This window comes from Schistocerca nitens, chromosome 3, assembly GCF_023898315.1.
Source record: "Schistocerca nitens isolate TAMUIC-IGC-003100 chromosome 3, iqSchNite1.1, whole genome shotgun sequence".
NCBI lineage: Eukaryota > Metazoa > Arthropoda > Insecta > Orthoptera > Acrididae > Schistocerca > Schistocerca nitens.
Genome location: NC_064616.1, coordinates 708895417 through 708910594, shown reverse-complemented (window position 1 = coordinate 708910594; position 15178 = coordinate 708895417). Strand labels below are relative to the sequence as shown.

Here is a 15178-nt window from a genome sequence, read left to right as displayed (position 1 = left end):
ATTCGCACTGTGGGTAATCTAGTCAGTTGGGACTGGGCTATAATCTCTGCAAGGTATGGGAAAAAGTAATGGGTCTAATTAAGAAGACACTCAGCAAACACAATGGCAACCAGAGTGAACACAGCAACCACATCAATGCCACTAGAGACACTGATGTCAGCATCTCCGCAATTGCGACACACGCCCTCAGGTGCAGACCACGGAAAGTCATGTGTTGGGAGAGGATATAAGTCAGCCACGTGCCCTCAGAAGCTCAGTTCATCAGCGCACTTGATGATGGCGACATGTCTGATCTCCGAAATATTGTATCCATTGGACACTATGGTATTTATCAGGGTGGATGACCCGCAATGAAGCGGACTAAGTCATCTCTTGCTGGTGACCGTACGGCACCAGCAGTCTCTAAGAAGGGCGAGATGTTCCTCCCTCGCTACACCATGGGAGGAACATAAGGCTACAGAACGGAGAGAGCCATATTCGCCTCGGTTTTTAGTCTGCAGCACAACTTATGGGGACTATTTCCTACCTACGAAGCCTCAGTTTTTCATTGAACACCTCGAGGATACGTTTGGAGAAGTGACAGCGCTGTCCAAGATGCGAAACGGCCCAGTCTTGATTCAGACAGCATCCCCACCCCAATCCCGAGAGTTACTCGCCTGTGACAAGCTGGGTGATATTCCTGTTTCTATCACTCCCCATAAAAGCCTCAACGTGGTCCAGGCGATCATTTTCCATCGCGATCTCCTCTTGCAGTCTTACGACGAGCTCCGTGCTCATTTAGAAGAATAAATGGGTATTAAGAAGTACAATATTTATTTATTTGTCTGTGTGTTGAATTTCCAGATATAACATACATTCTTTTTCTTTCTCTGTTTCTCTCTTACTTCTGATAATGGGCAGTGTAGGCTGGTAACAGTTAATGTTTTGAAGCATTCTGGGGTTGTGTCACCTGAAAAAGTGTTAATAACAGGATGTGGCGGAATTTCAATAAGGTATTCTTTGAAATTGCTACTGGTTACAAGTTAATTCGGGACAAGAGGAATATTCGATACAAGACATAGGCAATGATCAATAACATGTTAATGGCAGCTGTGACATCAGCTTTTTGTGTGTCCATTCACAGTTTTGTTGTTAGTTGTAGCCAATGAAGATGAAAGTTAAAAAACCTGGTTATGGTGACAGACTGATCAGTAGCTTAGGTCATTTGAAAAAAAATCACCACTGATATCACACTATCATCATGTTGTTGTTTATGGTGTTTGTCGCATATTTTCCACATCACTGGTCAAAGCCTATGCCTAATCAAATGTCCCTCTTTTTCCGTTAATTTTGTATACTGTTTCAAGTTACATTGGCCCCTGAGTATCCCACTGAAACTGTTTGGGAAAGGAATGGGTGATCAGAATGAACCACATGTCCATGCACAGTTAGTTAGTTTGTGTGTGTGTAAAGCCTTTACCACAATAAGCCGATAGTGCGCTTTAGTAAGTATCTTTTTCTCAAGCATGCATAAAACAATATGCTGAAGTCTCATATAAAAGAGTTATGTGTGTTCCACTGAAAACATCCTCGTTCGCTGGATGTACTGTTGGGCAATGTCAATTTCCACAAATCTCCTCAAATTAATTGCTCACCATTCACTTGATGACGCAGTTGCTTCCACGTCTGCAGTATCAGATTTTTTTGTCAAAAATAAGGGAGTCTTATCATCCTTATCTGGAGGTAGCTTGGCATCTACACTCTCCTTGCTGTCGCAAATAGGGTTGTTATCTCCTGTTACAGCCTTCAATAAAAAAGAAAAGCAAACATTTTATGTACATTACAGAATGAACACACACTTAAAATCTGCAGAATTTCGAAAAAGTCCATAAATACTTAACAGAATAACCCAAATGCCCAATATTAAAAAATCCCCATATGCTTTATTAGTTGACATCAATATTAACATTAGTTCTGCTAGCACAATAACATTATATCTGCTGATACATCTAAAAATTACCTTTATTAATAAACATAAATAAAAATATCTTTATCAATAAATTTTATGTATGTTCTGTACACATTTCAATACTTTGTTCTTCCCCTCATTTTCCCCCTAATGCCGACAAATTTTGCTACAATTTTTCTAGTTCTATTATTTGCAATAACTGTAGTAACCCGTACATACTACATTCACACTGCAACTAACATGGATCACGCAGTTTTTGTAGGACACTGTTTGGCAGCTCCAGGCCCCCACCAGAGGTCATCGATTGTGGTCCAGCACCTCAATCGCCTATAGCAGAGAGCCAGTGGCCCCCAGTGGGCAAATTCTCTTTATACTGCCATGCACTGGCTCCAGCCTGCAGCCTGTACTCATCACTAGTCGCAGTGTTCTGCCTTCCAATGACTATGATGCAGGTTGGCAAGTCTCTGACATGTCTCTGCTTCCACTTTGTCCCATTTCAGGTTTGGCAAGCTTCTGAATGACGGTTCTGCCTATTTTTTGTCCCATTTCAGGTACAGGACACAGACAATGGTAATGCTTTTTTTGTTGTTTTTTTTCTCATGGCGTCCTCCTCACTTGTTCTCCTTGTTGTTGGCTGGCCCCCTTTCAAGGATCCAGCCTTCCTTCCTTCGTTGTGTAGTTTAGCCCTCTTTTGAGGACCAACTTCACTCTCCCTTGCTGTCATGTGTAGTTTGTTGTCTGTCAACACTTGTCCACCCTTCAAGTGCTGCCCACATCATCTTTATCTTAGTGCCGCAATCCCGCCAGCTCCATAATCAGGTATGTGATCATTTCCTTTGCACCCAACAAAGACATTCGTCAGTGCACTCTTCACTGTGTGGATCCATCCTCAAACACTGTTTTCCGCTCTCTGCTAGGCGAAGAAGTTGCTGCAGTTCACACCAGGAACCTCATCACAATGGACAACTCCATCGGCAACTACAACAAGGGCACCATGCAGTACTTTCTTCTGGACCCTCTTGTTTTGTGCAACATGAAAGAGCTGCATCTTGACACCACAGCAGCTGTCTTGCAGCTCAGCTCTCAAATGTATGCATGGCTGGGTTGTCAACTGTTGGTTTCCATCAAATGTCATCTGGTAAGCTACAATAAACAGAATATTTCTGTTCTTCATCAATTTGCACTATATATTGTTGTGCACTGGCTCCAGCTTCCAGTCTTAACTTGTCACTAGCCTGCACTCGTCACTAAACTGTATTGTTCTACATATGTTTGCGTTATCACAACACGACGTAATAAATAGTTGTCGGTTTCTCACAAATGTGTCTTTTATTGTGTTCAGAATTAGAACAATAACACATACTTATGCACAAAACATCTTTCCCATCTGACTTAACACTTAGTGTCTTAAACACTGTAACCCTTCTAAAACTGTTACTGGTAACTACAGAAGTGCCCATTCTTCTCAGTTTTTATATGCATTAAATCATTTATTTTATTTATCATGTCATGAGAACAAATAACCAATTGGAAATACAGGCATGCTTCTGCTTCTGAAATATGTCTACTCAAATTTCATGCCAGTCAGATAAGAGTGGCACTAGTAGCACCATTATGAGGATGCTTTTGCTTTGAATACATGCTGTAATGGTCATAAGCATTAGTTACCTTTGAGATTAGATGGGGCGAGCTGATGTCTGTCAAGAATACCTTTATGATGATGAAGGTGCTGTTCTCAGCACCTCGCCAAGTTTGAACGAGGTCGCGTAATAGGGCTACGAGAAGCCGAATGTTCCTTTTGCGATACTGCAGAAAGACTTTGTAGGAATGTAGCCACCGTACATGACAGCTGGCAGCAGTGGTAACTAGAATGTACGGTTGCAAGAAGGCCGGGCTGTGTAACGCTACCAAGAGAAACGACCATCATGTTTGGCATGGGCTCTGGCACATCATACTGCATCTGCAGCAGCAATTTGAGCAGCAGTTGGCACCACAGTGACACAACGAACTGTTATAAATCTGTTACTTTGAGGACAGCTCTGAGCCATATGCCCTGTAACATGCAAACCACTGCCCCAAGCCACTGCCATTTTCAACTTCAGTGGTGTCAAGCAAGATCTCATTCGAGGTCTGGTCTTTTGCGTTTTCTGTTGAAAGCTGGTTCTGCCTTGGTGCCAGTGATGGCCATGTGTTGGTTAGGAGGAGGCCACATGAGGGCCTGTAACCAACTTGTCTGCATGCTAAACACACTGGACCTACACCTGGATGTATTGTCTAGGGTCCAATTTCGCATGACAGCAGGAGCACACTCTTAGTTATCCCCCGACTGCAATTTTGTACATCAGTCTGGTTACTTGATCTAGTGCACTGTCATTCATGAGCTGCGCTCTAGAGTGTTTTCCAACAGGATAACACTTGTCGATGTACCGCAGTTGTAACCCGACATGCTCTACAGAGTGTCAACATGTTGCCTGCTTGATCACCAAATCTGTCTCCAATAGAGCAAATATGGGATATCATCTGACAACAACTCTAGCATCATCCACAAACAGCATTAACTGCCCCTATATGGCCTGACCAAGTGCAACAGGCATGGAACTCCATCCCACTAACTGACATCCAGCACCTGTACAACACGATGCATGCATGTTTGTATGCCCAAATTCATCATTCTGGAGGTTACACTGGTTAATAATGTACCAGCATTTCAAATTTGCAATGACTTATCCCTCACTTACATTAACCCATGATCTTGCGATGTTTATCACTTAAATATGTTATCTAGATAAATGTATTCCCAAAATTTCATTAATCTACATTAATTACTTTTTGGTGCTGTGATTTTTTTTCCATTAGTGTATATTCTTATTTTAACCAATACTGCAACGTATAAAAGAACGACTAAAGCTCCACAAGTATACAGACACACTTACTTGCACATACTATTGATCATGTTCATGATATTCCACAATGACATGGTTTGTATGTTAACATTTTATGAGACTGTTGTTGGTATGCTTAATTGCTTACACCAGTTAGATGGGCTAGTTACATATTATCTATATTACACTAATCTGTGTAATGTATACTATGTGTGTATATAGATAACTGCCCCTCAATAATATATAAAATTTCAATTTTATATGCTAGCCAACTTGTAGAAACCCTATAATAATACTAATGAAAACCACATGCAGAGTTCACACTGGTATATTGTGTTGTGCAGTTTGTATGGCAAATAAAAGAGATAAACCACAGGTAAATAGTAGCTTTAATACAAACAGCTGAAAGGTGTGTCCAGTATCAGACACTGGCATGCAGTAATGAGTTTCCTCAGTTGGAAGATTACTCCTTATTCAAACTGACCAAGTTGCCTAACAGCAATAGGTTTCTCGTCTGCCCCCGGTCACTGAGTGGTCAGCGCGACGGACTTGTTGTCCTAATCATCATCATTTCATCCCCATCGAGGCGCAAGTCGCCGAAGCGGCGTCAAATCGAAAGACTTGAACCAGGCGAGCGGTCTACCCAACGGGAGGCCCTCGTCACACGCCACACAATAGGTTTCTCATTAGTTAAATAAGGAACTTACCACCATCAAAACAAATTTAGTTTTTCTAAAATAATGAAGACATTTGTACTGTTCGATGCCTCAAAGAGATCGTAGAAAAATCCAGTTTGTGATTTTTTTTTGTCATCAAATATTTCAAGGCAAATTTAGAAGAAAGGTCCTTCCAGTCTAAAGTTTGACTGACACACAGTTTATTTACGCAAACATCCTCCTCCAGTTCATCATTTTAAATTCTCCAAAATTACAGAGGAAAATTTTAACAGTAAACCTGATCTATAATCTAAAACTAGCATACTTCTGGTTGTTTAGTTGGTTGGTTTGGGGTACAAAGGGACAAACCTACTGGTTCATCAGTCCCTGTTTCCTGACGCAAACAAGGCTCCATGTACTAAAACACCCAAAGTACATTTCAGAGAGTAAACGGGGGAAAAGGAATTGGGAACCACACCTAAAAAGAAAACAAATGGAATGAACAAAAAACGGGGAAACATACACCACAAGGAAAAGTACAAAAATATATTAAAACCATAGAGCAGATGGTCTGGGCTGGCAGATCACAATAATAAAAGGGCATGAGCCAACCACACTGCAAAACATTAAAAAGGCCATCCCAAAAAGACTAGGCGAGATGAATACATGTAGGGAAAAGGCTAAATGCCCACCCTTAGTTGGTACAATAACCCCCCCCCGAATAAATCGTAAAACTAAATCTGCTGTTGAGGCATTGTCGCCCAACACCGAAGGCAGGGTGCTGGGAAGGTTAAAAGTCCTCAGCAGAGGGGCTAAAACTGGGCAGTCCAGCAAGATGTCAATGACAGACATATGTGAGCCACAGTGACACTGAGGTGGGTCCTCGCAACGGAGGTGGTAACCATGTGTTAGCCACATATGGCCAATTCAGAGCTGGCAGAAAACCCCAGAGTCCCTGCACGAGGCCTACATGGAGAACTTCCACACATTCGTAGTCTTCTTAATGGCAAGCAGTTTATTGTGTGTACTGAGACTATGGCATTCTCCCAAATCTGAAAAACCTTGTAGCGTAATAATGATCACAGGTCCGTTACGGGGATGCTGATCTCCAGAAGCGGTTTCCACGTAGCTCGTTTGGCCAGCTTGTCAGCAAGTTCATTTCCTGCGATTCCAACATGGCCTGGGGTCCACACAAACACCACAGAACGACTGGACCGTTCAAGAGCATAGATGGACTACTGAATGGTCACTACCAAAGGATGGCGGGGGTAGCACTGGTTAACAGCTTGTAGGCTGCCGAAGGAGTCCGTACAGAGAAGAAACGACTCGCCGGGGCATGAGCGAATGCACTCAACAAGAGCACGAGAAATGGCCGCCAGCTCTGCAGTGAAAACACTGCAGCCATCTGGCAAGGAGTGCTGTTCAATATGTCCTCCACGAACATACGCGAAGCCAACGTGACCATCAGCCATCGAGCTGTCGGTGTAAACCTCTTCATGATCCCAGTACACCTGGGCCTCCGATGTGGAAAATGAACTGCCATGGGTGGAAAAAGGAGACAGTAATTCAGATGCTCAGGAGAACCACGAATGTGTGTAATGTAACTGGTGAGCAGTTGTGCACGCCTAACCTTCAATGGAGGGACTCCGGCCTCCATCAGGAGGCTGGTGACCGGACTCGTCCTAAAAGCTCCCGTTGCCAGTTGAAAGCCACAGTGGTGCACTGGGTTGAGTAAATGCTACACTGAGGGCGCCGCTAAACCATAAACCACACTCTCATAGCCAAGGTGGGATTGAACAAGGGCTCTGCAGAGCTGCAGCAGCGTAGAGCGATCTGCACCCCAGTTGGTGTTGCTCAGGCAGCGAAGGGCATTGAGGTGCTGCCAGCACTTCCGCTTCAGCTGACGAAGATGAGCAAAACCAGTCCTAACAATCGATAGGTCTCCACTAGGGTGAGTGGATCGTAAGTGAGATAAAGTTCTGGTTCCAGATGAATGGTACAATGCAGACAGAAGTGCATGATACACGACTTCCCGGCTGAAAACTGGAAGCTCCCTGTAGGCGCCACTCAGCAACAATAGTACTGGAGGAGCAGTATGAAATGCAGAAGTCATCTGCATACAGAGAAGGCAAGACGGACGGCCCAACAGCTGCTTCTAGAACGTTAATGATCACTAAAAATAGATATACACTCAATACAGAGCCCTGCGGGACCCCATTCTCCTGGATAGGGGGGGGGGGGGGGGGGGGGGGGGAACTATGGGAGGCACCAACTTGGAAATGGAAAATACGGAGCAATGGGAAATTTTGGATAAAAATCTAGAGCAGGCTGGAGACCCCAGTCATATAATGTGACAAGGATATTATGTTGTCAGGTCGTGTCGTAAGCTTTTCATAAATCAAAAAAGATGGCAACCAGGCGTTGGCATCTGGAAAAGGCTGTGCAGATGGCAGACGCGAGGGAAACTGGATCATCAGTGGTAGAGTGACCCGGGCGGAAACCGCCCTAGCACAGAGCTAGTAGGCCACGTGACTGTGGGACCCAACACAACTGCTGACTTATCACACGTTCTAACAGCTTACAAAGAACGTTGGTGAAGCTGACGGGCCGATAGCTATGAACATCAAGTGGGTACTTGCCGGGTTTGAACACTGGAATGATGGTGCTCTCTCACCATTGCGATGGAAAGATGCCATCACACCAGATCCGGTTGAAGATGATGAGGAGATGTCGCTTGTAATCAGACAAGGGATGTCTAATCATCTGACTGTGGACCCGATCTGGTCCAGGAGCTGTGTCGGAGTAATGTGAAAATACGCTGAGGAGCTCCCACTCTGTACATGGAGCATTAAAGGGTTCATAGTGATGTTCAGTGAACGAGAGGGTTTTCCTTTCCATCCACCGTATGAGGGTGTGAAATGGTGGGGGATAATTCTCCGACATGGAGGCTCGAGCAAAGTGCTCGGCAATTGTGTTTGCGTCGGTAGATAACACACCATGGATGTTCATGCCAGTGACACCTGTAAGGGTCTGGTACCCACAAACACGTCTGATCTTCATCCGGACATGGGAAGGTGATAAATGGCACCCAATGATTGAGACGTACCTCTCTCAACATTCCTGTTTCCGTTTTTTTATAAGCTGGCAAATGCGGGCAAGGAGCCGTTTCAAAGGTATTACGTGCCCTAAGGAAGGGTGCCACTTATGTCGCTGTAGAGCTCGCTGATGCTCTTTAATGGCCTCAGCGATTTCCGGCGACCACCAAGTTACTGACTTACACCCTAAAAAAACAAGGGATCTCATTTTCCGGCACAGCAACGATCAATCTAGTGCCCACGCAACTACCACATCGATGGTACCCTGTGGGGGAGATTCAACAGTGGCAGCAGAGGTGAAAGCTTCCCAGTCTGTCTTGTTTAAAGCCCATCTTGATAGACGTCTGGGGGAATGGCACTAGGGGAGTGACAGGAAGATGGGAAAGTGGTCACTACCACACAAGTCAACATGGGCTCTCCAGTGGACAGATGGGAGAAGTCCTGGGCTGCAGAGGGATAAATCAATGGCCGAGTACATGCCATGAGCCACAATGAAATGTGTGGGGTCCCCAGTACTTAAGAGGCGCAGAGGTCGAGTTGAGACAGTAAAGTTCAGACATCCCTACCTAGGCCAGTAAGCATTATGGACATTAACATCTCCCAAAAGTAGGAAAGGTTTAGGGAGTTGATGAATCAGTGCAGCCAATGCGTTCAGGGCTACTGCAACATCTGAAGGAAGATATATGTTGCAGACAGTTATTTCCTGTATCATCCTTATCCTGAGAGCCACAGCATCATGAGGGGTTTGAAGGGGCACAGGTTCACTGCATACCGAGTACAGGACATACACAATCTCCACCTGACACACTATAATATTCACTACGGTTCTTGTATTATCCCATATACCGGCAAAGGGCAGGGGTCCGCATTGCCGGGAACCAGGTTTTCTAAAGGGCAATGCAGAAAGCAGGTGTAAAGCTTAACAGTTGCTGTAGCTCAGCAAGATGGTGGATAAAACCGCAGCAATTCCACTGGAGAATGACATTATTATGAGGCGGGAAACGCATGAAGCTTGCATGGAGGCAGGTTATGCGTCAGGGTCACCTGCTGCCACCAATTGAGTATTTGTATCCATTTATCCATTCCTATTGTGGATGAGGCTCAGTGAGATCCAAGTCCTCAGGGGACGCTAAGATCTCCACCTCATCCTCAGGTGCAGAATTGGTAGGGAGTGGTGGTGGTCTTGAGGCCAACGGAGGGTCCTTTTTCTTAAAAGACTTCTTTGTTTGCTTGCCCTCTCACTTCTCTTTAAGGGCATGCTGGGAGGACTTCTCCGAAGTAGCTTCAGGCACAGAGGACCATTAGCCACTGGCGAGTGTCTCCTGTGGCATTAGTGGAGACCTTGGCAGAGAGGCAAGGGACCCCTTCCACATGAGAGGAGCCAGAGGAGGCTATTGCTTCTCGGGCTGGGGGGGAGTGGACCGATGTCCCCTGCATTTGGCATTTGGGGGGGGGGGGGGGAGGGGTTGCTCCCGAAGTAGGTACTTTGGGAGCAACAGAAGGAGATTTTCCCCCTATAACCAAGGGGGCGGATGTATTCTGCAGGCACGAAAAGTTCACTGTCTGTGGCACAGAGTGTGGTGTGACTGGTACTTGTGACAGCGATGGTACTGTAGCTGCTGCATATGTGGATGCCAACCAAACGGGGTGTAATCATTCAAATTTACATTTAGCCTCTTGGTAAGTCAACTAGTCCCTGGTCTTGTGCTCCATGATTTTCCATTCCTTTTGGAGTACTGTGCAGTCTGGCAAGCAGACGGAGTGCTGCTCTCCACAGCTGATACAAGGAGGAGGTGCACGTGGAGTACCTGGATGCAGTGGATGCCTGCAGTCTCGACATGTGGTGCTGGAAGTACAGCGTGAAGACATGTGCCCGAATTTTCAGCACTTAAAGCACCACATAGGGGGAGGGACGTATGGTTTAACATTACAGCAGTAAATCACCACCTTGACCTTTCCCAGCAATGAATCACCCTCAAAGGCTACGTTGAAGGCACCAGTAGCAACCCTGTTGTCTTTGGTTCCCCTGTAAACACGCCGGATGAAATGAACACCCTGCCATACTAGATTGGAGCGGAGCTCGTTGCCAGACTGCAAGAGGAGGTCGCGATGGAAAATAATCCCCTGGACCATGTTGAGGCTTTTGTGGGGAGTAACAGGAACAGGAATATCACCCAGCCAGTCGCAAGTGAGTAACACTTGGGATTGGGCTGGGGATGTTGCCTGAATCAAGACTGCACTGCTTCTCATCTTGGACAATGCTGTCACTTTCCCAAACTTATCCTCATGACGTTCAACAAAAAATTGAGGCTTTGTAGCAAATATGGTTCTCTTCTTTCTGTATCCTTATGTCCCTTCCACGGTGTAGTGAGGGAGGGAAATGATTTAGGGTCATATCTGTCAACATTGTACTTGATCTTGCCCTTCTTAGAGACTTCTGGCACCTTACGGTCACCAGCAAGAGATAGCGAATATGCTTCTCTTCTTTCTGTAGCCCTACATTCGCCTCCCATGGTGTAGCAATGGAGGGAAACAATTTAGGGTCATATCTGTCAGCATTGTACTCAATCTTGCCCTTCTTAGAGACTGCTTGTGCCTTACGGTCACCAGCAAGAGATGACAGTCCGCTTCATTCTGGGTCATCCACCCTGATGCCACCCACTCTGATCATGGGCTCTCCCCACGTGCGCCACCCAGCCACAGCAAACGCCACCTGGCATGATGGCCGTTGCCGAGAGTCCTGATGCCCCAGGAAGACAGGCATCTACTCCTTGGCATACATGGGAAGTTTATAGTTCAGGCTTAAGCAGTGCGATCCCTGTGTTGTCAGAGAGCTACCACCAAATGGATACATGACGGCCCCACCACAAGGGACTGGATACCATGATGGATACTGGGCGCAGAGAAATCCAACACCGCCATGGGGGCAAAAGATGACAGGAGACAATGGAAGAAGATGACATACCCCCGCAAGTGTCCTCGCTCAAATAGTTGAATTACAGGTGGAGATGCAAAGCCATGACAAGAGGTTCAGGAGATCAAATCTAAAGGCACTATGGATAACTCATGCACCACGTAAGGCATCCTTCCCCATTTGGCCCGCACTTCTGTAGAATTTGGAAAGTGGCAGGTGAAACCATAAAATGGGACCTGAACTTATAGAGCCAAAAAGTGAGAGACTCCTTTTAGTCACCTCTTACGACAGGCAGGAATAACTATGGCCTATTCTAACCCCCTGACCCGCAGGGGGGCACTTCAGGTTGCGTGGAAATAATATCTTTAGAACGACATACAACATATTGGACTGAATACAATGAGTATATCACAGGAATGGGCCTTGAATATTTTGCTTGAAATACTATGCTACCTAGATATACTGGCCTGCAATTTTCTTAAGCTGTCTTTTTAAATGCCTCCACAGACCTGTGTCACCTTTGCTCTTTTCATCTACATCTACATTTATACTCCGCAAGCCACCCAACGGTGTGTGGCGGAGGGCACTTTACGTGCCACTGTCATTACCGCCCTTTTCTGTTTCAGTCGCATATGGTTCGTGGGAAGAACGACTGCCGGAAAGCCTCCGTGCGCACTCGAATATCTCTAATTTTACATTCGTGATCTCCTCGGGAGGTATAAGTAGGGGGAAGCAATATTTTCGATACCACATCCAGAAATGCACCCTCTCGCAACCTGGACAGCAAGCTATACCGCGATGCAGAGCGCCTCTCTTGCAGAGTCTGCCACTTGAGTTTATTAAACATCTCCGTAACGCTATCACGGTTACCAAATAACCCTGTGACGAAACGCGCCGCTCTTCTTTGGATCTTCTCTATCTCCTCCGTCAACCCGATCTGGTACGGATCCCACACTGATGAGCAATACTCAAGTATAGGTCGAACGAGTGTTTTGTAAGCCACCTCCTTTGTTGATGGACTACATTTTCTAAGGACTCTCCCAATGAATCTCAACCTGACACCCGCTTTACCAACAATTAATTTTATATGATCATTCCACTTCAAATCGTTCTGCACGCATACTCCCAGATATTTTACAGAAGTAACTGCTACCAGTGTTTGTTCCGCTATCATATAATCATACAATAAACAATCCTTCTTTCTATGTATTCGCAATACATTACATTTGTATATGTTAAGGGTCAGTTGCCATTCCCTGCACCAAGTACCTATCCGCTGCAGATCTCCCAGCATTTCGCTGCAATTTTCTAATTCTCCAACTTCTCTGTATACTACAGCATCATCTGAGAAAAACCGCATGGAACTTCCGACACTATCTACTAGGTCACTTATATATACTGTGAAAAGCAATGGTCCCATAACACTCCCCTGTGGTACGCCAGAGGTTACTTTAACATCTGTAGACGTCTCTCCATTGAGAACAACATACTGTGTTCAGTTTGCTAAAAACTCTTCAATACAGGCACACAGCTGGTCTGATATGCCGTAGGCTCTTACTTTCTTTATCAGGCGAAAGTGCGGAACTGTATCGAACGCCTTCTGGAAGTCAAGGAAAATAGCATCTTCCTGGGAGCCTGTATCTAATATTTTCTGGGTCTCATGAACAAATAAAGCGAGTTGGGTGTTAGACGATCGCTGTTTCCAGAATCCATGTTGATTCCTACAGAGTAGATTCGGGGTTTCCAGAAACGACATGATACTCGAGCAAAAAACATGTTCTAAAATTCTACAACAGATTGACATCAGAGATATAGGTCTATAGTTTTGCGCATCTGCTCGACGATCCTTCATGTAGACTGGGACTACCTGTGCTCTTTTCCAATCATTTGGAACCTTCCGTTCCTCTAGAGACTTGTGGTACACGGCTGTTAGAAGGGGGGCAAGTTCTTTCGCGTACTCTGAGTAGAATCGAATTGGTATCCCGTCAGGTCCAGTGGACTTTCCTCTGTTGAGTGATTCCAGTTGCTTTTCTATTCCTTAGACACTTATTTCGATGTCAGCCATTTTTTCGTTTGTGCGAAGATTTAGAGAAGGAACTGCAGTGCGGTCTTCCTCTGTGAAACAGCTTTGGAAAAAGGTGTTTAGTATTTCAGCTTTACGCGTAGCATCCTCTATTTCAATGCCATCATCATCCTGGAGTGTCTGGATATGCTGTTTCGAGCCACTTACTGATTTAACGTAAGACCAGAACTTCCTAGGATTTTCTGTCAAGTAGGTACACAGAATTTTACTTTCGAATTTACTGAACGCTTCACGCATAGCCCTCCTTACACTAACTTTGACAGTGTTTAGCTTCTGTTTGTCTGAGAGGTTTTGGCTGCGTTTAAACTGGCAGTGAAGCTCTCTTTGCTTTTGCAATAGTTTCCTAACTTTATTGTTGAACCATGGTGGTTTTTTCTCGTCCCTCACAGTTTTACTCGGCACGTACCTGTCTAAAACGCATTTTACAACTGCCTTGAACTTTTTCTATAAACACTCAACATTGTCAGTGTCGGAACAGAAATTTTCATTTTGCTCTGTTAGGTAGTCTGAAATCTGCCTTCTATTACTCTTGCTAAACAGATAAACCTTCCTACCTTTTTTTATATTCCTATTTACTTCCATATTCAGGGATGCTGCAATGGCCTTATCATCACTGATTCCCTGTTCTGCGCTTACAGAGTTGAAAAGTTCGGGTCTGTTTGTTATCAGTAGGTCCAAGATGTTATCTCCACGAGTCGGTTCTCTGTTTAATTGCTCGAGGTAATTTTCGGATAGTGCACTCAGTATAATGTCACTCGATGCTCTGTCCCTACCATCCGTCCTAAACATCCGAGTGTCCCAGTCTATACCTGGTAAATTGATATCTCCACCTAAGACTATAACATGCTGAGGAAATTTATGTGAAATGTATTCCAGATTTTCTCTCAGTTGTTCTGCCACAAATGCTACCGAGTCAGGAGGTCGGTAAACGGAGCTAATTATTAACCTAGCTCGGTTGTTGAGTGTAACCTCCACCCATAATAATTCACAGGAACTATCCACTTCTACTTCACTACAGGATAAACTACTACTAACAGCGACAAACACGCCACCACCCCCGTTGCATGCAATCTATCCTTTCTAAACACAGTCTGTGCCTTTGTAAATATTTCGGCAGAATTTATCTCTGGCTTCAGCCAGCTTTCCGTACCTATAACGATTTCAGCTTTGGTGCTTTCTATCAGCACTTGAAGTTCCGGTACTTTACCAATGCAGCTTCAACAGTTGACAATTACAATACCGATTGCTGCTTGGTCCCCGCATGTCCTGACTTTGCCCCGCACCCTTTGAGGCTGTTGCCCTTTCTGTACTTGCCCGAGGCCATCTAAACTAAAAAACCACCCAGTCCACGCCACACAACCCCTGCTACCCGTGTAGCCGCCTGCTGTGTGTAGTGGACTCCTGACCTATCCAGCGGAACCCGAAACCCCACCACCCTATGGCGCAAGTCGAGGAATCTGCAGCCCACACAGTCTCAGCTTTTGATTCAGACCCTCCACTCGGCTCTGTACCAAAGGCCCGCAGTCAGTCCTGTCGACGATGCTGCAGATGGTGAGCTCTGCTTTCATCCCGCTAGCGAAACTGGCAGTCTTCACCAAAT

The 15178-nt window shown here is 45.2% G+C and overlaps 1 protein-coding gene across 1 annotated transcript in view; it reads right to left on the bottom strand.

The window, feature by feature from the left end:
* Window positions 1-15178, bottom strand: part of LOC126248681 (serine/threonine-protein kinase WNK1) — a 325351-nt gene that overhangs the window by 287711 nt on the left and 22462 nt on the right. The window contains exon 3 of the mRNA XM_049949948.1: window positions 1635-1783. Within this exon, the coding sequence (XP_049805905.1) occupies window positions 1635-1783 (149 nt within the window). The remainder of the gene's footprint in view (window positions 1-1634; window positions 1784-15178) is intronic.